This window comes from Ambystoma mexicanum, chromosome 8 (genome assembly GCF_040938575.1).
Source record: "Ambystoma mexicanum isolate Mex_15411 chromosome 8, UKY_AmexF1_1, whole genome shotgun sequence".
Classification (NCBI taxonomy): Eukaryota; Metazoa; Chordata; class Amphibia; order Caudata; family Ambystomatidae; genus Ambystoma; species Ambystoma mexicanum.
In genome coordinates, this window is record NC_090929.1 from 653839696 (window position 1) to 653864993 (window position 25298).

The following is a 25298-nucleotide window of genomic DNA, read 5'->3' on the forward strand; positions in this document are numbered from 1 at the left end:
CTCCCCAACTCTGTCGTTTACCGTGGAGGGTCGCTGGCGTCCTTGAAACAACATGCAGTCTGGGATTTTCTTGTCAGGGATTTGGCCTTGTCCATGTGGCTTTTACAGCCTTTGGGAAGCAACGACCTCTTGCAGGGAACTCCTGGGGTTCTTTACCCTTTGCTCTCTTCCCTCGGTCCGTCGCTCTGCTGCAGTAGGTTCGCCTTTGCCCCGGATGTTCTGCTCTTACTCGTGATCTACCTTGCTCAGGGTGTCTCTTTATGTTCCGCCTTTTATCCGTGTGAGTAGAGCTAATTGGTATGAGATGTATCCACTTAAAGTCCAGAGCCTGACTTTGCCTCACCTGATTAGCGAGACATGTTCAATGAGATATGTAAGGGTTAGCCTCTTTACTCTCAGTCGCCCTCCTCCTCGGCCCAGTGTTTCTGCAGAAAGGGGGTGATGGGGAGTTGGGACATTGGAGTATCCTATAAAATAGGATGAGTCATGTGTACGGGAAAGGGGAGAATAGCGCGTCTCACCATCGGTCGCCTTACCGCCACTCCCCGAAGACCCCTCACCCAGGGGATCCTCCTGCACTGGTCCACCTTCAGGATCTGAATCCAACGGCGATGGCCACCTGAGAGAGAGAGATCACCGGGGACTTTGGTTTCTCACAGTAGACAGACATGAGAACACTGATACTGTACGTCGCTGTTCCAATTCGCTTATCGCTTGATGTGCTTTGCAACCTGAAGCAAACTGCACTGAGAATGGGTGCGTGTGGCTGGCTGACATACCCCGGAGCAGACGTTGGGGGGAGGTGAAAGTTGGTGTGTGGCTGAATATTGGGACCTTCTGTGCTCTCTCTCCACCTGTCGCCTCACCCTGGTATGGTGCAGTTCATTGCAGTGCAAATATCTTGGAAACTGTGCATCCTAGAGCCTGGACCTCGAGTTTTGTTCCTCGTGTCGGGACTGGTCCTTCTATGACCACATGAATGTTTTGCCAATTTCAGGCAAGCGTCTCATGTGTGAAGGTGCCGAAATCCAGGAAAAAGGGTGGGGTGTTCAAATGTCATATAGCTAGTAATGTCCGAAGGGTCCTAACAGGTAACAGTGTAAAATGTGGTGCAGATTGGTCAAACGGTGTGGAATTGTATAAGGAACAACGCTTCGCCAAGCCACAAACGCACAAACAAATTTTGATTTTTGCTGAAATCCGGGGAACAGGGTGGGGTGTCCAAATGTCATGTAGCAAGTAATGTCTGGAGGGTCCTAACAGGCAACTATGCAGATTGGTGAAATGGTGTGGAATTGTATAAAGAAAAAGCACTGCCACTAATCCCGCCACAAACAAACACATTTTGACATATATATATATATATATAGATAACTATTAGTCCAATTTGTGTTAATGGTTTCATTGGGCCTTATTACGAGTATGGAGGTAGCCATGCCGCTTTTAACAGCATGGCTACCCCCGTACCGGGTACCGGGTCCGGGTTCCAGGAATAGGGAATTACCAGGCCATTCCGACCTTGGATGTACCGGACCCGGTACATCCCCATTCCCACTGAGCCCCCATAGGGCTCTATGGGAATGGGGAGGATGCTAACAACGGGCCCGTTAATGACGGGCCCGTTGTTAGCACCCTGGTCTGCTAGAGGGTCCCGCTAAGGATGCCTGGTTTTACCAGACGTCGTGAGCGAGACCCGCGAGCAGACCTCGTAGTGAGGCGGTAGAGGGATAACGGCGCCGGCAGCTCTACCGGCGCCGTTAACCCTCTACCGCCTGGGTCATAATGAGAGCCATTGTATGTTATTTTTGTTCTGACTCAGGTGAACTTGCACCTATGACATGATGATGATGAGGGCTAGTTTGCCGAATGCTAAAATTGGCCACAAAAAACACAAAGTGCAATGTGGTTGCTGATGTACAAAGTACATATGATAACACAAAGGTCTGCAAGCAGAAGGGACATCTTGCAACTGAATCACAAAGCCCATTAACCTCACCTGTTATTGCTGCTACTGCCGCCGGTGGATTTACTTGGTCTGCGGAAGGTACAACTTGACCGCCTCTTCAAAACTTTGCACTTAGAGTCTGTCCCGCTAGACTCATGTCCATTGAAATCATTCATGCTGGATTCATGTCCAATGAAATAGTTCCCACTCGACTCGTGCCCATTGAAAACATTCCCATTGGACTCGTGCCCATTGGAATCATTCCCGCTGGACTCATGCCCATTAAAATCGTTCCCACTGGAATCATTTTCATGTGAACCAGTTGAGCGCATCTCCATGTCCTCCTGGTGCTGACAGTCCTGCTCCTCCAAAGCTGCACATGCAAAGGTGGTCCCCAGCCCATTCTCTGTCTCTGATGTGGAGGCTGCAGCCCACTCCCCATCAGGTTCCTTGCCAGCACCATGGAGTACCGAGGTCATCATCGGGTCATGAACACTGAACGCAGTAGTGTGCTAGACAAACATGTTCTGCAGTTTCCTGGGCTTTCCTTCCTCTAGCCTGACATGAAGTCCTCACGCACCTTTCAACAAAGAGTACCTATAAATTAAACTACATAGAAATGGGATATAATTTACTGCTGAAAACTTCATTTGGGAACCTTGAGGGTTTTCTAGATTTCAAACCATGACTGGTAGACTGATCAAGCGGGGAATAGCTTCCACCTAAAAAAGAGACAAAAGATATAGAACACAATTACAAATGGTACAAGTAAAAGAAAATGATTTTGAGAAGATTTTGTTAAATCTGTACATAAATAAGATCTTAATGTTTGCATATAAACCTAATCAAATCTAAGCATTACAGAGTAAGGTTGCAATTGTTATCCGAAGGACGCGGTTTTTCCGACTAAAAGGAGTTTCCCTTTCTCCATCAACCATTTTCCTATTCGGGACTATATTTAGGAAAGCAAAGTCCATTTAATGAGCAAAATTGCTTCTTCGCATTGTGAATGAAAAGCCTTCCTTTCAGATGACTCAAACCATTATTTATATCCCAATTTCAGGACAATGTCAGATAAACATTAGTTCTCATGAACATAAAACACAACCCCAGATGATGAGCAAAAATGCATTTTTCTTTTTTTTCGATTCTGCCATTTAAAAAAAAATTCTTAATTACTCTTCTTTTTTTGGAAAGCTATATTGTGCGTTTTGTACTCTAACAGCTATTATTACATGTTATTAATTCTCTCCCCTCTCCTTTTTAGCTTTAATTGGCAATTTTATTAAGCCTACTCCTCAGCTCTTTAATGAGGACCAAATCTTCCTTCCATACAGGCAACAATAGACGCTGGTGTAATTAATGCCAGAATGGTTCACCAGGCAACACAAAAAGGTAATATGCGCAGGACACAGACGACGTGTACAGGGAGGAAATATCATTACAAAAGCACACAACAAAACCGAAATAGAATAGGTCGCGCAGCGCTTTCAGTAGCACACCTGAAGATGCAACTATGATGCAGCAGTGGGTGAACTATGAAGTCATTTTGCTAATTCAAATTCCAGTTTACTCCTTGCCTTTAACCTTCAACTTCCTTGCCTGAAAACAAAAGACCAAATACCCTCAAGCAACAAATGCTTGTACTAGCATAAAGTGAGGCCCAATATTACTGCTAATCTGCAATTTCCAATAAAATTAGTATTTTTCAAAAATGCCCCGAACAATCCACAAACAGGGTAAATCTAAATGTGCACAAAGACTTTACAATACCTTGGTGTTGCCTTGGTGTATTCCCCCTATCCTTATATGATGAATGTTTATGTAGGTTTTCATTTAGCTTTCCATATAAAAAAATCTCAACAGACACACATTGGTTTTTTAAAACATGGAACACTTAAAATCCAGTAATAGAATTTTTCATTTGTAAACCGGCTCTGGCATACCTTGCCATGTTTGTTTTTGACCGGTAAACTCACAGAGATTAAAGATGTGAATGTAATGTCTTATTAACTGTGAATGCCTCACTCCTATTCCCCATGGATACTCGGCGCATGTGGCCAGGGAAAGGCCATCGCTCTCAGATCATGACCACTGAGTGGATAAGCGAGGGGGGGCTATTTGGGTGGAGGGTCTTTAGGGACTGGGAGTGGGATGCCCTTGTGAAAGACATGGTATCACCTTTTCCTAATAATGACCAACCCAACCCTTCTCCCACCTTCTTGGGGTATTTTGAGATGACTCCCCTGCAATCCTGCAATTAATTAATCCTTTTCGGAGCCGCCGTTGCACTCCAGATTTCAAGTGCAGAAGCGCTATAGACCCGTCTGTGGGCCCTACAAATCCTGACCTGCTGCGGTGTGGAGTTCTGGAGTTGTGGAGGTCGGAGATTTTGCCGCCCGATGCTACAGACGCGGCCCGCCTGAGAGCTCCGGGCGGTAACAACTGCAGACCGGGGTTGCGGCATGCTTCTGGGCTGAGAGGGGCGGGCCTGTGGATCCGGCCCGCGCTCTGGGCTATGCGCAGAGTATTGGAAGGCTCCCTGCCGGTATGGGAGGATTGGCGCTGCTACTCCACGACACTGCTACTGAAGAACTCCAGCAGCCTGACCACCCTGAGGCGCCCTGGTCGAGAGCGACACAGTGGCTACCCCGTGCAGAGTGCTGGAACTGGGCAGATTTGAGGACGGCCCTCGACCCACCCAAAGACGGGGGACTCCGACACCATTATCGGGTAAGAGGCCCCGGCGACTCGCCGCCCGGATGACACGGCTTGCCCGTGCTGCTTTGGGGAAGCGCTGACTCAGATCCTTGTTGGGGTCGCAGCCCCACCTGTCCTGGACACCGGGGCTCTGATCCTCCCCCCGCATACCCGACTCACTGGGGAGACAATACGGCTGGTAGCCGAGGTCCGCGGCTACAGTGGACCCGGCTGCCGATCCAGCCTGGAACGATTGCACAACTGGGCACGCCTCAACGAACACTGAGCGGGGGTCGAGCCCGCGCCTGAGACCTCCGGCCGGCACTCGGTCCCCATACGACGCCGGAGAAAGGCTGTGCTCCCGCTTATCTAAATTGCTACCCACTGACGTGTGCTACGATCGTGGTGCGGGTTCTGCCGGCCCTCCTCTGCTTGCACGCCCCACTTACATCCTCTGCTGACTGATCGGAGCGCAACTCTGCAGATAAGGGCAAGACAGACAAGGATCCCTCTGTGGCGGGATAGCTGCATTGGACACTGGCAATACTCAAGTGCTCCTTAGAACCATTCTATCGAGAGCGTTATTTGGTAATAACTGGGAGGATACGGTACATCGCAGTTGGCACGCCGATAGTCAGGCGATAAGGCGAAGTGTGGGGCTTGAACTTGCAGAAAGTAGACATGTGCTACGGCCAGGGAAAAGATATCTTAGCACAGCATACCACGGACAGTAATATGGGGAAACCTCAAAAAACTGGCAAGGCGGCCAAGACCCCCAGCAACAAAAAGAAAGACCCTATGGATGTATATACGGCCAGCCAAACACAATGTACTGTGGCGGACATACCCATCAACAACACCGAGGCCCTGAGTCCGGAGACAGCGAGAAAGAGGACAGGCTAACAACTATAGTGCAAGATGGATTCGGGGCCGTCAACACAAAGCTTGATGATATTGTGTCCACCATTGGTTCCCTGAAGGCCAGGGTGGACAAAGAGAGTGCACGTGTAACAGAAGCAGAACACAGAATAAGCACCAACGAAGATGCGATTGCACACCATAGTCAGGATATCACCCAACTAAAAGAGGCTATGTCCAAAATGCAAAATAAGTGTGAAGACCTCGAATCCAGATCCAGACGCAATAATATCTGTGTGATGGGCATGGCGGAAACATTCGGGAAAGGCCAAATGGAAAAACAACTTGAACTGCTCCTTAAGACGATATTCAGTCAGGATGCATTTTCTGAAAACTTCTTGATCGAGAGGGCACATCGCACACTGGACCCGGTCCCTAAGCCAGGCGCCCCGCCACAGACAATAATTGGCAGGCTCCTCAATTATAGGGATAGGGATTTGATCCTGCCTATGGCTAGGGAGGCTGGAACACTACAACACGATGGAAACCAAATTCATATATACCCTGACTTCTCGGCTGGTGTCCAGGTCAGTAGAAGATCCTACGAACCAGTAAAGAGACTCCTAAGGGATCGGCAGATACCATATGCTCTAATGTTCCCCGCCAAGATGAGGATTCAGCATGCGGGCAGGGCACATTTTTTCGAGTCTCCAGCTGAGGCCACGCATTACATTGAATCTTCTATACCCCTCCCACCCAGAGGGGGCAGACCGGCCCAAAACAACAGGCCCAGGCCAGAGGATTAAGGTACTTTCCTAGCTGTGCACTGTCTGTACTGTTATACCAACAGGGCCACAGCCCTGGCAGTTCCATGAACACGGCGGCTCCACTCTATATGATCGACGGAGTTGTGGAACCATTGGGCGGCCATGTGATGCAACACGACTTCCCCTGGAATGATCCAAGAGTTATTCTGGGCACATCGTCGAGTTGGAGTTGACGATGAGGGTGGGTGGGCAAAGCGAGGGAAGGGGAATTGGTTGTTCTTTGATCACCTTGCAAAGAGTGACCCAGGTTATGGTTTGAGTATGGTTATCAAGTTGTTTAATGTTAAGAAAAAAGTGGATGCATTTGGAGCGGCGCTGGCACATACGATACTATATTACTGGTCATGAAATCAGAAAGATTTGCCGCTACATAGCACTGGTGACGGGCTAATAATAAAACTGCTTACTTGATATGTGAGGGGTCCGAATAACCAGGTTAAGGTCAGAAAAATTGCTAATTATGTTATCAGACATGGCCCTCGGATATTAATGTTTCAAGCGACACATATGATGGGGAACAGCAACTTACACATACTGCCCAAATGGGCATCTCAGCGTTTCTACACAAGACTACTCCAAGCAGGCCAGGGGTGTAATCACCCTTATACATCCAAGCTTGGGGTTCTGCCCAGATGGGCATAAGGTGGATCAGCAAGGAAGATATGTGGTGGTATGGGGCAGGCTCGCTGGCCAGCAAATGCTTCTAGTTAATACATATGGGCCCAATATAGACGACCCTTCATTTTATGTAAACATGTACCAACTGATCGCTGCCAATGGGCTATCAAATGTGATATGGGGCGGGGATTTCAATGTGGTAATTGACCCTGTATTAGATAGGTCCACCAAGGTCACTAGAACCCCCAGTAAAACAACCTCCACCCTGAGTGATATCCTTACACAGCTGTCGATGGTAGATGCCTGGCGTATAGTGCACCCTGGAGACAGACGATACACTTACTACTCCTCGGTACACAACTCCGAGTCCAGGATAGACTACTGGTTTGTCACATCGAACATGTCCCCTGCGCTGCAGAATTGTGAAATCTTGCCCCGTACGTTCTCTGACCACTCCCCAGTGATGATAGAATTTAAAATCCAGGACACACCTTGTCCCGCTCGTAGATGGAGAATGCCGAGTAGTATGCTGGGTGACCCCGGGGTGGTCGAAACACTACATGTCGAGATAGGTGAATACTTCACAAATAATGTGGGAACGGTAAACAGGTACTCCACTGTGTGGGAATCATTTAAAGTGTCCGTCAGGGGGGTGCTGCTGTCCAAGCCGGTTGGCATGCTGAAAGCGTTCGCGCCGAACTGGCGGACATCGAAAATAAGCTGGAGGTATTGGAAGGGAGATATACTCGAACACAGAACAGGGAGCTATTAGCAGATATACATACACATCTACAGAAGTTCGACAAAATGGCCACAAGAGAAGTGCAGTACATGGCTGCCCCCGTACGTGCACGCAGGTACGGGAAGGTAACAAGGCCGGTAGGACACTCTCTAATCTCCTCAAACACGATAGGAAACCACACCAAATAACTAGCTTACAGAGAGCACAGGGGGACATACTCCTAAAGGAAGAGGAGATAAACCAAGAATTTGTCAAAATTTATACCAGACTGTACTCGAACCAAGATAAAAAATCGCCCACAGACATTGTAAATTACCTTGCTGCTCTCAACCTCCCCCAACTTGCAGAGGCAAATCGCTTGGCGGTTGATCGACCGATATCTGCAGAAGAGCTGGTGGAAGCTATCGGGTAGGGCACTGGGATCTGATGGGATTGGGGCAGAATTGTACAAAGAATTCTGTGAGGAACTGGTCCCGATACTTCTTCAAGTGTGGGAGGAATCCCTTGAAGGCAACATTCTGCCACAGACCATTAGGGAGGCGGTGATCACAGTGCTCCCTAAACCGAGGAGACCGCCACAAGATGTGTCCTCCTACAGGCCCCTATCACTAATAAACACAGATGCTAAACTATTCACTAAAGTAATGGCCAATAGTCTTTTACCGGCGGTTCCCTATAGTCCACCCCGATCAAAATGGGTTCATTCCCGCTAGGTCAACAGCCCTGAATCTCCGTAGGCTCTTCGGACTGATGGCACAAATAGACCCCAAGAGAAGCGCTGCCGCAATATCCCTAAATGCTGAGAAAGCTTTCGATTCGGTTTCCTGGGTCTATCTCCTAAAGGTGCTGGAGGCGTTTGGGGTGGGGCCCGGCATCATTAGATATGTTAAGCTATTACACACCGAGCCGGGAGCGTGTGTTCTGACAAACAGGTCCATCTCTGCACTCTTCCTGTTGGGTAGAGGCACCAGACAAGGCTGTCGGTTTTCGCCCCTGCTGTTTGCATTGACAATAGAGCCAATGGCAGCTGCGGTTAGACTGAGACACACTGATAAAGGCATAAACATAAAGGGATCCGTTCAATTGATTTCGCTATATGCCGATGACACCTTATTATATATCCGTGAGCCTAACGCAAATATAGCTCCCATAATGGCGGAAATACAACATTTTGCTGAGTACTCGGGGTACACGGTTAACAGAGCCAAGTCTGAAATATTTCCGCTCACGCCAAACACTGAATACCCTGCAACGCTACACGGTCTCAAATGGTCGGATCAACATATAAGATATGTGGGTATCCTGGTTTCAAGAGACAGGTCCACTCTATACCTGGACAATCATGAAGCCGCACTGCAGTCCATCACCACAAAGCTACAGATTTGGGGTCACTTGCCGTTATCTTTACATGGTAGAGTAGCGGTCCTTAAAATGGTAATCCTCCCTAAACTGCTTTACTTGTTCGTCAATATCCACATATGGCCGGGCAGATCCTTCTTCGCTAAGCTTCGCTCCATGGTGGTGACGTTCCTTTGGAACGGGAAGACAGCCAGGATTGGCTGGGAGAAGATGACTGAGTCATATTCCACGGGCGGTATAGCGGCTCCTGATTTTGAACTCTATTATTATGTTGTCCAAGCACAATTTGCAAAGCACTGGTATGACACTGCACAAGAGACACCTCATGCACTGATAGAGGAATTCACCACACATCCCACTAACATCCAATCTGTCATATTCGATACACAGTAGAAGAATAATTGCGAATACAACCCGGTCAGTTGTACGGTCAGAGCATGAGAGGCCATATATAGAAGATTGCAGATTGAAACACCGTACAATCCAGAGATACCTCTTTGGAACTACCCTGGTATACCCCCCACACATGACAGCACAATACAAGGAGCCTGGGACCCCAATATGGAAATGAAAATTGGTGATATGTTTATAAATGGCAAGTTTGCGACTCTGGGGGAAATAACTAGAGCGTTTGGGGGTGGGCCACTCATAACACTTCAATACTACTGCATGCAGGCAGCATTCCAGAAGAAATGGCCACTATTCCCGGACAAACCCCAGCCAAACCCCTGTTTACAGATGGTAAGCGCTACAGGAGGCCTGGGTATTTCTAGATTATACACGGAGGTTCAAGCCCACACCCCCACGATAAACCGGGTGAAAGAAAAATGGGAACGAGACGTAGAGACACCCATTGAAGACGCGAAATGGCATAGATATTGTTCCCTGACTAAAAAGGTCTCCCTGAATGCTGGGCTGCGGCTAATCCAATTCAAGATACTTAACAGGCTACATTACTCTCCAATTAAAATTGTGAAATTCACCCCCACTGCATCGGATGCATGCCCAAAATGTAATATGCTACGGGCAGGAGACTTTCACATGTACTGGGAATGTCGGGTGGTGATTAACTTTTAGAAAGAAGTTGCTGTAATGCTTGAGGAAATCACACAGATCCCCCCAGACCTGAAGCCCCAAAAATATCTGTTTGGGGACATAGGTAAATGTTCAGAGAAATTGAGAAGATTGTTCAATGTTGCATGCGCAGTTGCTAAAAAATGTATCCTCCTTAAGTGGAAAAATGCTTGCCCCCCAGTATAAACCAATTTCTACGTTAACTGACCTATGTAAATGAATCAGAAGAACAATATGTGATGACCCGACCCACAGCCTGCAGACCTAAAGACATATGGGGTCCTTTTAGAACTTACCTATGCAACCTGTCCTCCGACGATGACGAATCTATGTAAACATGTGTAACTGCTATATTCATGACGTTGATAATCTGTTTTGAAATGTGTGCTTTAGGCGATGTGGTGCCATGTTCCTGTGTTTCCACTAATAAAAAGAGTTTGAAAAAAAAGACGCTGCTAGAGACCTCTCAACGTTCATAACCAAACTAATCAATGTCTCCTTTGTATCGGGCACCATCCCCAGCAACTTAAAGGAGTCTTGGGTCCTTCCTCTCCTCAAACAGCAATCACTAGACCCAGCTATACCAACAAACGACATGCCCATCACGACAGTACCATTCCTACTTAAAATATTAGGTCGGGTTGCCTATCTCCAGATTCAGGAGTATCTAGAGTCTAATAAACCTCTGGGACTGTGCCAATCTGGTTTCAGGCCCCAACACGGTACTGAAACGGCACTGATTGATCTTAAAACCCAGATCGATGAGCTCAAGGACAAGGAGAACACAGCCTTGCTACTCCTCCTTGATCTCTCTGCGGCTTTCGACTTGGTGGACCACAAGGTACCCTGCAACCACCTCGACTCAGCTGCCTACGTCGCATACGATGCTATAGTTTGGATCCAATCCTTCTTGAGCAATGGGACCATGAGAGTCTTCTCATCATTTGCAGTGGCAGACTCTATCCCCACTACTTATGGTGTGCCGCAGGGATCTTGTGCGTCACCCACAATGTATTACATATTTACTAAGCCCCTATTCGATAATCTGGACCTTCTAGGTGTCACCTACACAAATTATGCAGATGATACCCAGATCCTCATACCACTTACCGGGGATTATAATAAGGATGTGGCCTTAGTAAATAAAATCTATCTTAACATCCAAGCATGGATGGCCACCCACGGTCTATGCTTGAATGATGACAAAACCAAGCTCCTCATTCTAGGGACCACAGTCCATCTCAACAAACCTGTTCCTAATTACACCTCCATTAATATTAATGGCAACCTCATCAACGTTGCAAAGGAGGTGAAAACACTAGGTTTCTACTTGGACTCTACCCTCACTTTTGCTAAACAGGTCAATGCCATGGCCTGTGCTTCTGCATACACCGGCAAGTTGATTAGAGCTGGGAGACCCTTTTTATATAAGAAAAGTTGTACCATGCTGGCCCGAGCCCTAATTTTGTCCAAATTGGACTATTGTAATTCTCTATACTTGGGTGCCAGCAAGCACATTACCAACAAGATCCAAATCTTACAGAATAATGCTTTGAGATCAGCGCAGGGTATTGCTAGAAGAGAACACATCTCAGAAGCAAGGAGACAGAGCAAGTGGCTGTGCACTAGTGATAAAATCTGGCTTAAAACACTGTTGCTGACCCACAAATGCCTCAATAATGCTGCCCCTCGCTACCAGCAGCAGCGCAGCTATGGAACTCCCTCCAACCATCCCTGAGGGCTGACCAAACCTTTCTTAAGTTCAGATATAACACCATTAAGTGGATCAGAGAAAACGACCACCAACCAACCTTAGTGACTGACCATTCTTTTTGCATACATCACAACCTTACCTATAGATTTGACTCTATGTAAGCCTTAGATCTACTGCTAATCTCTGAATTTGCTGTACATTAACACTGTAAATCATGTAACGATGCACACTGCTCTGTTCTCTGTACATAAGCCTCAGAGACACTGTAAATCTCTGAATATGATGTATATTAACACTGTAAATGTATGTAACTATGCACTGCCCTGTTCTCTCTGATATGTATATATCATTGTAACCTGTAATTTGTGTAACTTAAGATGAAAGTATTCATGTATCTTCGTATCTTCTGCGCCCTGATACCCCCGGTTTGGTGCGCATTACGAATTAATAATCAAACACACACCCACTCCTTGTAAACAGTCTGTCACTGAGCTCACAGGTAGGAACCCTAGTCTTGTTTTCAGATATAACGTCCTCATCACAAGCCCTATAGCCCATTGCAAATACAGACCATGACTCTTTAATGCCTTAACAGAACAAGTAAAGGATCAGAGTGACAAAACCTGAGAATCCTTTTGTATCATATCTCAAAAGGCCCCAAAACAAACCCTGATGTTAACCTGCTGAAAGCGATTAGGGAACTCCCAGCGGTCCCACTGTCCTAACTTGGTTAATAGGTCCCTAACCTATTCAGCCCCTGCCAGTCTCCTAATCTCCTCCAGGAGGCCCTTATACAGAATATAAGGGAAACGGTTTGGCTCATACCCTAAAACAAAGGCTGAGTGACTTCACTTTGCCTGGGAACCAATGTCTCGAACACTTAGCTCCTTTTTGACAGCAAATTGGGCATGTCCACAGAAAGGGATAGGATTGGTTTAGAAAATGTTATTGAAGCCATTTCCAACTGCCCCTTGTTCCAGAACCCCCAGAGCTCGCTCTAATTTCTCAACGTCCTTGCCTTAGTGTCTTGGTTTCTGGCCGTGTCTCACATTGCAGGTTCTGCAAGTTGCTAGAGCAAGTGACTCAGTTGGTCTCAATGAGTCAAGGGAACAAGAGTCACTAAGTAAAAGGTCCTTGCCTAGTTCAGAAACTCCAGTATCCACAGAAGCCAGTACAGCTTCAGTAAGGACTGGTCTCTGATTGGCTGCATACGGCAGAATTTCCATAGAGTGTTACAGTCAATGCGTCCTCTTTGTGATTCAGCAACTCATCCTAGCACTGAAAAAAGTAATGGTGCAGACCCTTTCCCTTTGTGAGAGGTTAAGGGTGAAATTCAGTCTCTAATCACAGCCATGCACAAGTCCATACATTTTGTCTGCCACCCAATTGCATGGGGTTGCTACATTAAAATGTTTTAGGTCTATCCCCAGCCAAAGTCCCAGACACATCTTATACTAGTCCCATCTAGGCAGATTCCTGCAAAAAAGGGTGATTCACGGAATGTCAATATAAGGCTCCACCTGTGTCATCAATTTTGTCCAAGCTGGGATGGTTTCTTTGCCCACTTGACAACAAACAGGGCAGTAAAGGCAAGCCATCTGTATGCACGCATGTGTGTCACCCACACATGGACAACAAAATATTCACCATACTGGGTTTAAACAGGAAAATATGCAGGGCACTTGGGTGCAGCCTGGATTCAGACTACAATTTGGTTATCTGGCCACAACTCGCTGGGGATTCACAGTTATGCGAGTACTCAACCAGATAAAATAAGGGTACTTGGTGTGCCCTTACCAGAGAAGGCTTGGGTCCCTCTTGTGCAAATTAAACAACATGTGCAACTGCAATAAGGCCTCATCGAGAAGTCGAGCCACCAGTCAGGGAAAATACAAAAATCACATGGGCTCCGTGCCAGAGTCTGAGTTTAGGACCTTTTCAACCTCACACCAATGACCCCTGACACTATGGAGTTCAGATTTAGCCTCAAGACTAAAGTGAACTGGCCTGGTCACGTTGGACCTAATAGTGCAGAGCATTGAACACATTGTGGACTAGCTGAGAAGGGGCCAGCAATTAATTCCCAAACTGTAAAACAGGAAAACGCAGTTTCATTTGATAAAACAGAGAAGCCATGGAAATGTGGGCCTTCTGCAGATTGAAAACCAGGAACATGGAATATGATACTTCACTGCAGAAAGGAATTCAAAGGCACACTGTCGGCTGACAAACAAAAGGGCAGTATCTCTCTACAAATGCCAAATATCAGAATGCTGTTTTCAGAACAAGAGAAATACAAACTAAATAGGCCTTGCATTTGAGTGATTAGGCCAAAGGCATGAAACTGCTTTCCATTACATGTGACTGATGAATAATGTGCAGCCTTGATGACACAGAGAGCAAAGAATAAAGGGTAACTTTGCAAAAACAGAAACAGTAACCATGGAAACATGTGCATTTGCAGCTTAGAACAATGGATACATGGGAAAACGTATCTCCATTACCAGAGTCGAGAGAATATATATCAGGATATAAAGATAAACATTGAAGGCATGATGTCAGATATTAAAAGGCCTCAGTGTAAAAGACATGTTTAACATTAAAAAACACCAGTTTCCTGTGCATGAAGAAAAGCAGTGCTTAGCTCAGATTTTTCTACAGAAACCTTCGGCTTGCCCAAAATGGCATTGTCTCATGAGATTCACAGGCCTAGGATTGCACCCCTCCCCACTTTCTTCGATCCATCTAACACATCTTTTTGAAGCCACAGCAGGGACCAGGAAGGAATTTATGGTGGGCTGGGCCAATCTACTGGGTAAATAAAGCAAGACCTTAATGGGCTGACCTTTCTAAAATACTTGGGATTTAAAACTCAAATTTGTGGTCGCTGTTACGGAGCTCCTCTTCAAACTACTATCACTGGTAATTACGAACATTCATAGAATGGCCCCACTTACCTGGCTAAATCTATTTCCCTGTACTCCGCTCCATGAACCCTGCAGTGTCAGTCCCAAAACATTAAATCCCCACCCACCTACACTGTTTCCTGCTTCTGCTACTTGACCTCCCACTGATGGATAGCCCTATCCCCCCCAAAAAAACTAAATAGCCTCTCTCAAGGCCTTCAAACACTCATTCTATCTAGTAGGGTTACCAAACATCCTATTTGTGCCCTGTGTCCCCCTGCCCTGATAGATTGTTTTATTTAAAAACCCGTCCCGGGTTCGGGTAAAGGGAGGGTGACCGTCTATTTTGGTAAATCAACAACATTTACAAAGTAAATAATTATTAGATATGCTGAATTTTGTCATCCGAGGATGGGCTCGGACCCCCAACCTTCCAGGTACCACCATATGCATAAACTGCTTGTGCCACAGAGACAGGCTTTGAAAAGCGTAAATAGCAAGGCATCTTATGTGAAACAGAGCAGCAGCTCCTTTGTTATTTAAGTATTTTTAAAAAAATTCAAGTGTTATAGTTGAGATGCTCAACTTTTCACACTATCAATAACAACCAGGTTCATTGTATAAACATAACATTAAGATACATAATTCAATCAGTATTACTCAAAATGTGTTCTGCTAGTATTTACAGGTTTTTATCAACAGTTGAAACCGCACAATTTGTATGCAAATATTGAGGGATGGGGGTTGGGGTGAGGTTGGATAAAGGGGGCTTGGGGGTGAGCGGGTTAGTCCTTTTATGTTGTTGCCCGTCCCGGTTTTTTGGTCTTAAAAATATGGTCCCCTATATCTAGGGAAGGGGCACCATAAAACTTCAGGGGAATCATCCCCCCAGCACCCACTTACCTCATGAACTCTACTCAAATGTATCCAACTGTACTAAATGTAGATATCTGTACCTGAATATAATGTACATGTGTTGTTAGTACATGGTGTCCCACCAGTATCGTCCCTAATCCTCCACCAGGGGATCAACCTACTCAACTTTTATTTGGACCTTTTTGTGTAGCAATCTGCAAGGAATTGGTTGGCTCGCTATTATTGCCCTCAACAGCAACATTTCTGATCCATGTGCTCATCCTCTTTAATAAATACAAACCAAATACATTGAACCTCACATATGGTGTGAGATGCGACTGCAGGGTCTGAAGAGTACCGTGTAGGGTGGCGTGAGGGGTGGGTGGCCTCAAAAAACAAATTCCTTGCGCTCCAAAATGGTATTTTTCAGATTATCTATATTTTCAGAACTCAAATCTTTCAACCTAACTTGGTTGATAAAAATGTATTCCAAGCCTGTTTGGTGTTAGAGGTTTGATTCTCGGAATTGGAAAGCAAATCCTCTACCGAACCATGGCTTGAGAACCATTTATAGAGTGTACAGTGTACTTCACACGTTAGTTGCAGTTTTTTCTTCTAACAATTTTCATGCTCCAGTACAATCCTTCCAAGGCACAAGTTGAGGACACGTCCACCTACTTTTTTCAGAGGGCTGATGCCGTCCTCATGGGTATTTTAGAGACTGTGTGTAAAATGAAAAACAATGACTGTCTTTTTTGGACTTATGAATTTACTCCATCCTCGGGACTCGAACTGATGTCGCCAGGCTTGCAGGCTGGGCACGAACCACTGCACTAGATAAGCTGCTGAAAAATAGCAAACAACTAAAGGTGAAATGTCACATTTCGGGACAGCATGTTCCAGTAAAAACATTGTTATTGATTCTTGGAGTTTAAAACAGGCACACATTTTAACGTTTTCAAAACACTATTGGAAGAAAATATCCTCTCTTGGTTTTTTGTGTGTGTTGATTTTATGAAAGACAAATGCCATTCGTCCTGTGCAATTTGTATGATTAAGCAAAGCCAACTGAATGAAATTTTCATATTGCATTTTCATATGCTAATTTCTGGCCATTGCGTATGATAAAGGGTCCCCCTACTTTGTTTTGTAGGACTTTAACCCCTAATTACCCTTCACTTATGCACCTGCTGCCCCCATCCAAGTCTGCAAGATAGTGGAGGGCCTGTGGCCTTGCCATAACAACCTGTACCCAGGGCTCAAGTCAAGGGTACATGCGTGGGGACTGAGTCCCCCACTTTTTTCAGAGGGAACCTTGATATGCTTATTTCTGGTGACGCCACATTCAATTGGTATGTTAATGAGTCCCCGCACTTTTTATTAGTTTGGCTATTAGGTGGCACTAAAAGCGCTACATTTAAGCCAAAACTATTGTCATTAAAATAAGGGCTTTAACATAAGAGCTTCAAATATAGGCTTTGAATGAGGGTCTGTGATGCTTTTCAATTCAGAGGACATAAGAAGATGGATTTGTGTTGTTTGAATATGTGTCCCACCCATTTAACACCCATCTCGAAGTCAAATCTATGTGATGTTCTGCCCATTGCCACCCATCTAAACCCAAAACCCTTTTGCACTCTTTACGTGCATCTGTATTGTGTGCTGAATTTGGCGGTCATTTTTACTTCCAAAATGGCGGTCGCAATATATTAGTAAAAAGTTATTTGACTTGAATGATGCTTTTAAAAATATTGACTACAGATTTTAAGTTATGTTACACATTTTAATGTATTTTGTATTATAAATAGCCAAGTTACTTTTATAGTAACATGTTGATCTAAAATGTCTGTCAAAATGCCCATGGACTTGCTTGTGGTGTGGGTGTCTAGTGTTTTCTGCTGTAAATAGTACCTGATTGGATACGCTGTATGTTAGTGATGGAAGGAGGATGTGATTGGTTCTGTAGTATGTGTTTTTTTTGGCAAGGTAGGAATTTTAGGTCTGCATTGGAAGAGAGAAGGGCTCTGCAGATCAAAATGCGAACCTTGCTGTACTGCATACTCGAAAAGTGGTCCGCAGTTGGCGCACGGTTCAGACATTCTTTTTTTTAATTGATAGGTACTGTTATTTGATGACAGTTTTGTATTCGGGATGCTGTAGATAACTGTTTACTGTCTGGTCTCCTTGCTGGTCCCTTCGATCTATGCTGGCGCACATCCCCTCACACTGATGCAAGGGGCATAAACCTCTTTACTAGCCCACAGAACAAGCTTTTTCCTGTGGTAAATACTGAACTCTCCAGGTGTTATGGCCTCCATCCGACCCACCAGTGATCGCAGGTCCCCCTCGGCCCGAATACATCCCCCCACTTACCTCCCGGGGCTCACGTTGGCGCTCCAGGCCGTCTCGCACACAGCTACAGCAGCAGCTTCACGCTACCACCCACAGTCACGACAGCGACCGTTCCTCCATTGGCAGTTGCCGTGGAGATTAGGCCATCAGAAGATCAAGGTTGCTTCCTCGCATCATGTTGCTGGGCCTATCCGATCACATGACCTGAATTCGCGATCACATGACCTGAACTCGCGATCACGTGACTTGAACTCGCGATCACGTGACCTGCACTCGCGATCACGTGATCAGGAAGCAAACGGTACTTAAGTATTAAAGTGCTTCAGTACTGCGCTTCACAGCTGTTTTCTCGGAGACCCTGTTTGGCCTACGATTCTTACCCTGTTTCATGATTGACCTTGGACCCGGCTAACTCTTCTCGGAACTCTTTTTGGATTACATTCTATCTGTGCTTAACCGGCTTGGACTGATACACTTGGCTCTTGACCTCGGATCGTTGTCACAGACTTCTTTTTGGATCCCGCCTCTTCATTGTTCCGTCAGTTTGGACTGCTACCCTTGGCTATAGACCCTGGATTGTTCTCACGGACTTCTTGTGGATTACCCCTCTTCACAGAATCTGGAGCATTGTATGAACTACGACTCTCCATCACCCTTGCCTACAATCTGGTTCAGTCCTGCCTGCAGTTCTTCCCCAGGTGGGGTCTGGTGTGGCTACCAGTAAGTGCCTCCTATTTGGGACCTTTCCCTATGTGAGCCCCGGAATCCCTCCCTCCTGTCAATTCCTGGTAAGATCCTTCCTGTCTTTTGGTTACCTGTGCATTACCCTGCTTGCTTGGTACTTAACGCTGTTTTCCTTCACAGCTTCCGTGGGGCTTCCAGTACTTCGCGGCTCCGGATTTTTCTCCACCTGTGGCCTCAAAGGTTGCATAGAGAGTGAATCTGTCATTTTCCCTGTGCGGCACTTGGGGACGGAGGTCTCACATATTTACACGACACTCAAGTTACAACACCAGGTTCCAGAGGAGATCTCGGCTCTCGCTTGTAGCAGCCCCTGTTCAATCATGCTACAGTAGGCGACACATGCCTTCCTGGGTGGGGTAGTTGCAACCCCCTCAAAGGGTAAGTATACTTGGCTCATTGCTGGCAACCAGGAGTTTCTGTCACCTCCATTGGAGAAGAATCCCTGCCTCCTCGCTTCTGCTGGTCTCGCTGTAACCCCCGTAACTGCTGACACCTTTTGGCTGCTCTGTGAGGATTGCTGGTCTCACGAGAGTCTCTCCTCTTACCCGCACCTACGGGTGACACTCACCTCCTGGCTGGCATGGGCGACGCTGCCTGCACTGCACACCCGGTTTGGTCCCCCGTGCTGGTAATTGATGTAACAGGCAACCAGGGAGGCTGTCCGAGTAGTGGGGTAGTGGGTCGGTGGGATTTCCATCTTTGGGCTAGGAATGCGCCTGGAGCCTGGAATTCTGGTTGTAGGGAGGGCAGCCCTGCCTGCTGTAGGGAGCTGGTTGGAGGCTGTGTGCTCACCCCACTCCTCCCCTACCAACGGTGCTCACATTGAACATGCCCCTGCAGCCATTGTGCAATAGCCATGCACTGGGAAGCAAACATACCCTTTTGTTGTGGTCTTGAAAGAAAATAGTTGGAGCAACATTTTGGATTACTGATCAGCATTTTGCTCCCAATGATCGACAACTGTTAAGAACTGCAATTCTCCTTCAGAACTTAACTGTATGTACTGTTAGCATGTGACTGCTCTTCGTACAACAGCAACCATTTCCTCACTTCTGCTCGCCAACCAATTTACTGCTACTCTTTTCACTTAGGAATCTGATAAGAAACAGTCCCAGTTCTCATCACCAATTTCCGCATCAAGAACGTGCACCCACAATTAAGATTGGTAATCTGAAAGTTGATCAGATGGCATTCGGCATACTCTAAGGCAAGTCGATAGCTTAGTTTGAGTTAAACGCTCCACTCGGTCATGTGCCTACCTTCACTTCCAAAGTTAAATATTTGCCCTTCTAAAGTTGGTAAATTGCATGCCATTATAGGTTTTCAATAATGGCATATGCTAGTTACATCAGTACAAAGCCACACAACTGTACACAGCCACCCCAGCCCCCTCTCTCTACCGCCACCCACGCTACCCTCTCTCTACCCCGAATCACCCCACCCCTCTCTATCCTCACCCACCCTACCCCTTTCTCTCTACCACCACCCATCCTATCCCGTTTCTCAAGTCAACCCTAGCCCCTCTCTCTATAGTCCCACACCCTTCACCCCCCCACCCAACCCCTCTATTCCCCTGCCCACCCATCTTACCCCGTCTCCTCATCCTTCCTCTCACACTCTAGCTTTATTTTTTACTGTCTCACTCTCACCCTTCCTCGCTCATATTTCCTCTTGCTCATCAATGATGGCACACTCCCTCAATGGCTTCCTCCCTTGCGCTATTCAACTGCTCGTTCTATTGCACACCTGCGCCCATCATTGAATCTTCCTTTCAAACTTTGCATTCTGCACCCGGTGCCTATAAATGCAAAAAAAACGGCAGCAAACGCCAAAACTATTGACATTTCCAATGCTTGTTTTTTTAGGACTTGACCCCTGCCTGTACCGACACAGACTCCCTGTCGGTTGCCTCCGATCCTAGGAAAAGACACTCATACCTTACTTCTTTACTGACGTCGCAGGCAGCAATTATGTGCCTCCGCCGAAGAACAGGGTCTCTGTGGGATGAGGAGCCGGTGCCTTATTCCTGCACCCAACCCAATGAGCAGCCCAATGCCCACACAATACAGCCCTGCATTGGCACCACAAAGCAGCAACGTGACATGGTGACTGGCTGCAAAGTTGCCTGGGCTGCCTACAAGAAATACAGAGAGTGCAGGGGGTGCGGCCTGTCAACTCTTGAGATGAAATGCGAGATTTGGCAGCTATGGAGGAATGTATATATAGGAAACAGGGTAAGAATGGTTTGTTTGCAAAAATATGGGGGACTTTTTTGGATCTGTATTGAGTTTGATTTTATAGGTAATGTGATGTGAACTGTGGGTTGGGTTGGGTTTTGTATTTAAAATATTCTTGTTTTTGATGTTTCAGTGAACTGGTATGTAATTTTTTTTTGTGAATATGTTATTGTCTTTTCTTCTTTTTCTAAAATAAAGTTGCAAAAAAAAAAAAAAAAAAGCATCTGTCCGCGAGAAAAACGCCCACTTCGCAGTACCGCGTCTTCCCATAGGCCTAGCCCCAGCTGGGCTGCCAGCCAGAGCGCTGGAACTTCCCGCGGAAGGGCAGCAACAAGCCAGCCTAACTGGAAACTAGTACACGTGCTTCTCCAGCCAGGGCCTGCCAAGCGAGGCCTGCATGTGGGCCGGCGAGGCAGCAGCGTGCCATCGTCGAGCAGATGGGCACATAAAGCCCTGCACTGGTACTAGCAGATGTTGGCACCTCGCTGACAGTGCGAGCAAAAACAAGTCCGAGGTGAGGGCATTTAAATATTAATCGTGTCACAAAACGTAGGCAATAAGCATGTAAAAAAAGAACTACATAACACCCGAAATAACGTAATATAACCTCACAATTCATGCTACACCACCACCCACAAACTGAATTCTCTTTTGACACTTAAATAAAGATATTATCTTTTTACCTTAACTCTTGTCACTTATTGAAATGAGTGGTATCTTCAGACTGGCCCTCCCAGATCTTTGTTGAGTAGGGGTACAGGGTATTTATGGAAGAGAAAGAGAGAGAGGAAGAGTGAGAGTCTGTGTGTAAGAGAGAACAAGATTTGATCATAGCAAAGTGAGAAAGCAAAATGCTTCACGTCTTGAATACCTTGCTATGCCATGCGATGATCTGCTACAAATGTCTTCGAGATTCCCTGTGCCACTTTCCAACCTGCCCATCAAGTTTTACACTGCACTTACAGGCTGAAACTCTACATTCCAACATACAAAACCCATACCAAATAAGTCATCCACACAGTAATTCATCATCCCTCCCCATAGACACAAAAAATCAAACGCCTCTATAGGCATCTTATTTATTGATTTCATTTTATTTTATTGGGCATTTATTATGCGCCTATACACGTGGGTCTCAAGGCGCAACAAGCCAAGAAGGGGAGGGGGAGGGCTAGGGGTACAATCCTACTAGGCCTTCTACATTCGGATCATGCAAGTGCAGGTTATTTATAACACGCTTAATCCCTAAATCGGTTTCAAGCACCGCTCCGGGATTCGAAACTGTATCGCTCAACGTGGTCTTGTTTCAAAGACCTGTGTGTCGCCACAGAGCTATCGCCCTTCACTACCACAGAACGATCCTCCCTTCACAGACCACAACCCTGGCCAATGCATCCGAGCACCACAGGGACACAAGACCATCCCTCTTGCAACACCTCTGCCAGCTGAATGAACCTCAATTTATCAGCTCAAGATGATGGGCCGAGTCAGCATTGAGCTGCGACTTTACCAATAGATTTAACACTTAATTAAACCGTATTAATTTTACCAAATCCAGAAAAGAAGATCCTACTAGGACTTCTACATTCAGATCATGCAAGTGCAGGTTATTTATAACACGCTTAATCCCTAAATCGGTTTCAAGCACAGATCCGGGATTCGAAACTGTATCGCTCAACGTGGTCTTGTTTCAAAGACCTGTGTGTCGCCACAGAGCTATCGCCCTTCATTACCACAGAACGATCCTCCCTTCACAGACCACAACCCTGGCCAATGCATCCGAGCACCACAGGGACACAAGACCATCCCTCTTGCAACACCTCTGCCAGCTGAATGAACCTCAATTTATCAGCTCAAGATGATGGGCCGAGTCAGCATTGAGCTGCGACTTTACCAATCGATTTAACACTTAATTAAACCGTATTAATTTTACCAAATCCAGAAAAGAAGATCCTACTAGGACTTCTACATTCGGATCATGCAAGTGCAGGTTATTTATAACACGCTTAATCCCTAAATCGGTTTCAAGCACAGATCCGGGATTCGAAACTGTATCGCTCAACGTGGTCTTGTTTTAAAGACCTGTGTGTCGCCACAGAGCTATCGCCCTTCATTACCACAGAACGATCCTCCCTTCACAGACCACAACCCTGGCCAATGCATCCGAGCACCACAGGGACACAAGACCATCCCTCTTGCAACACCTCTGCAAGCTGAATGAACCTCAATTTATCAGCTCAAGATGATGGGCCGAGTCAGCATTGAGCTGCGACTTTACCAATAGATTTAACACTTAATTAAACCATATTAATTTTACCAAATCCAGAAAAGAAAGGTAGTTGACCTTGCCAGGACTGACCTGCAGCTAGCACGCATACAAATATCTGCAAAGGACGCTTAGCCAACAACCCATGAAATGTGTCGGATTTGGGACGTGAACACAATCTTAACGCAGTCACCCCCGTAGAATTTACCCATGATGTCGTTTTGCTCTCCTTGTTTATCCCTGCTGTATGTGCCACTGAGCTACGGTATATTTTACCAGCGTCCTCAGCCCACCTTGCAACAGTTACGAAACATTTTTCTTTTTATTTAAAGGAGCCGTCTATGACCGTGGCCCATAGTCCCCTCGTTAGTAAATTACTAGATCCCACTGGCCATGGCCGCCTTATTTATACAGATATGGGACATTTTCATTCAGGTGTTAAACTAATGGATTCCTATTAAAACCCTTTCAAATACCACTTACCATGAATCATTTTTATGTGGCATTTACATGTTTTTCCAAAACGCAGAGTTCAATTGAGGACTAAAGGCAATTTCGCCTGGTTTTAAAGAGCCCCAAAATGGGTGAAAGTCATTTGTGGTCTTTAAACATCTTAGCGAGGGGTCTGCCTTTGGCTCAGAAAGTCACATTTAAAGTGACACAATATTCCAAGCTTTTACTTCAGCATCTCCGATACATAAACATTGTGGGAGTAGACCCCCTCCACAATAAACATGGGATGTGGACACTGGGGGAGGGTATAACACTGGGACCTCCCTTCTACTTAATGTTTCTTTACATTCTATCTGTCAGATATGAGTAGGCATGTCCCCTTGCTGAAAAGTATTCTTGTGTCCCAAATATATTTTAATAGTGTTTTGTCTTTTTGCTTGTGTGACTTAATCATCCCTCTTTTTAAAAAAATCATCTCTTAAAAATAATGATCCCCTATCATCACCTTTATTCCTAGTTTTATCAATACTTGTATTACTGTACCTTATTTAGTCCTATCACGTGGTGCATTGTGTCATACCGCAACCTGGATAACAACACATCATGTTTACTGGCTGGTTGACAACTGCACGACCTCTCAGGAAATGGTCTAAGTGAGGGAATGTCACCATTAACCTGATTTTCGCAAAGCATTTTACTAGTGAAGTAAAAGATTGAGCAAAATACTCTAACTGATCGGCAAAAAGTAAAAGGAACCAAAGAGCTTAAAATATTTTTAAGAGGTCTGATGCAGGTCAGTAGTAGCAATGAGTAAGAGCAGCAGACTCTTTTTCTGTAGTAAACCATCATGTTCTAAGATTTGTAGACCATCATTTAAGATACAAGAACACAGGCTTGACAAAGATGTGATCTGATTGGTTTACAGCAGATGTAAACTTTGTACAAACGTGTTGGCAGAGCAGATCATGGTGGTTTGCTAAAGAAGCACCAACAGAGCTTACAATCAGCGAAATCTGGTCTACTGGTGACTTTATCAGTTGCAAAAACTGAGAAACTATTCCTATCGTCCTCATTTGGCTAAAAAGTGTAATGCTGGTCTCGAAAAATAGTATTAAAGACAGCAATAAGAAATATGGAAAATGGACTGTACTGTTCCATTATGGAGAATTAACAACCCACAAGATGCTAGAAAAAGGGGAAAGGGTTGCACAGGTATAGGAAGCATGAAAGGAAAACGGTGGGTTTTATCACAAACCCAGTAAACTGGAATAACAAAAAAAATGTGTAATACTAAAATTACATTTTATTTTTCACTGATGGTTGTGGGGGGCATGCGAGGGCCGTGAATGACTTGAATGCAAAGCATTCCAGCAAACCAGAATACTGATTGATCCCCCGATTGGTTGGAGGACTCAGCATCCCAGCCAATCACCGGGTACAGAATGTTCTGGCCCTCTAACTGGATGAAACTACATGAACTTGAATGACCAGAATTTTCAGCCATTCCATTTGGGCAGAATTTTAACCAATTATTGCCGGGACTAACCTGACTTACGCTATGCAGAAAGGTATTTCTTTGGGGGGTGGATTTTGACCATATTCTGCTCCCCAGCATGGTTGCCAGGTTTTTTTTACCCAGTCCTAATTT

General features: G+C 45.7%; 1 protein-coding gene across 7 annotated transcripts in view; it reads right to left on the reverse strand.

The window, feature by feature from the left end:
- Positions 1-25298, reverse strand: part of PER3 (period circadian regulator 3) — a 494927-nt gene that overhangs the window by 338915 nt on the left and 130714 nt on the right. For 4 of the 7 annotated variants that reach the window (XM_069610410.1, XM_069610412.1, XM_069610406.1 and 1 more), the window contains 2 exons: positions 21615-21670; positions 1997-2667 (listed from right to left, as the gene is read on the reverse strand). In XM_069610410.1, the coding sequence (XP_069466511.1) occupies positions 1997-2427 (431 nt within the window). In that variant the 5' untranslated portion in view covers positions 2428-2667; positions 21615-21670. The remainder of the gene's footprint in view (positions 1-1996; positions 2668-21614; positions 21671-25298) is intronic. The other 3 variants (XM_069610411.1, XM_069610408.1, XM_069610409.1) reach the window with 1 other exon arrangement.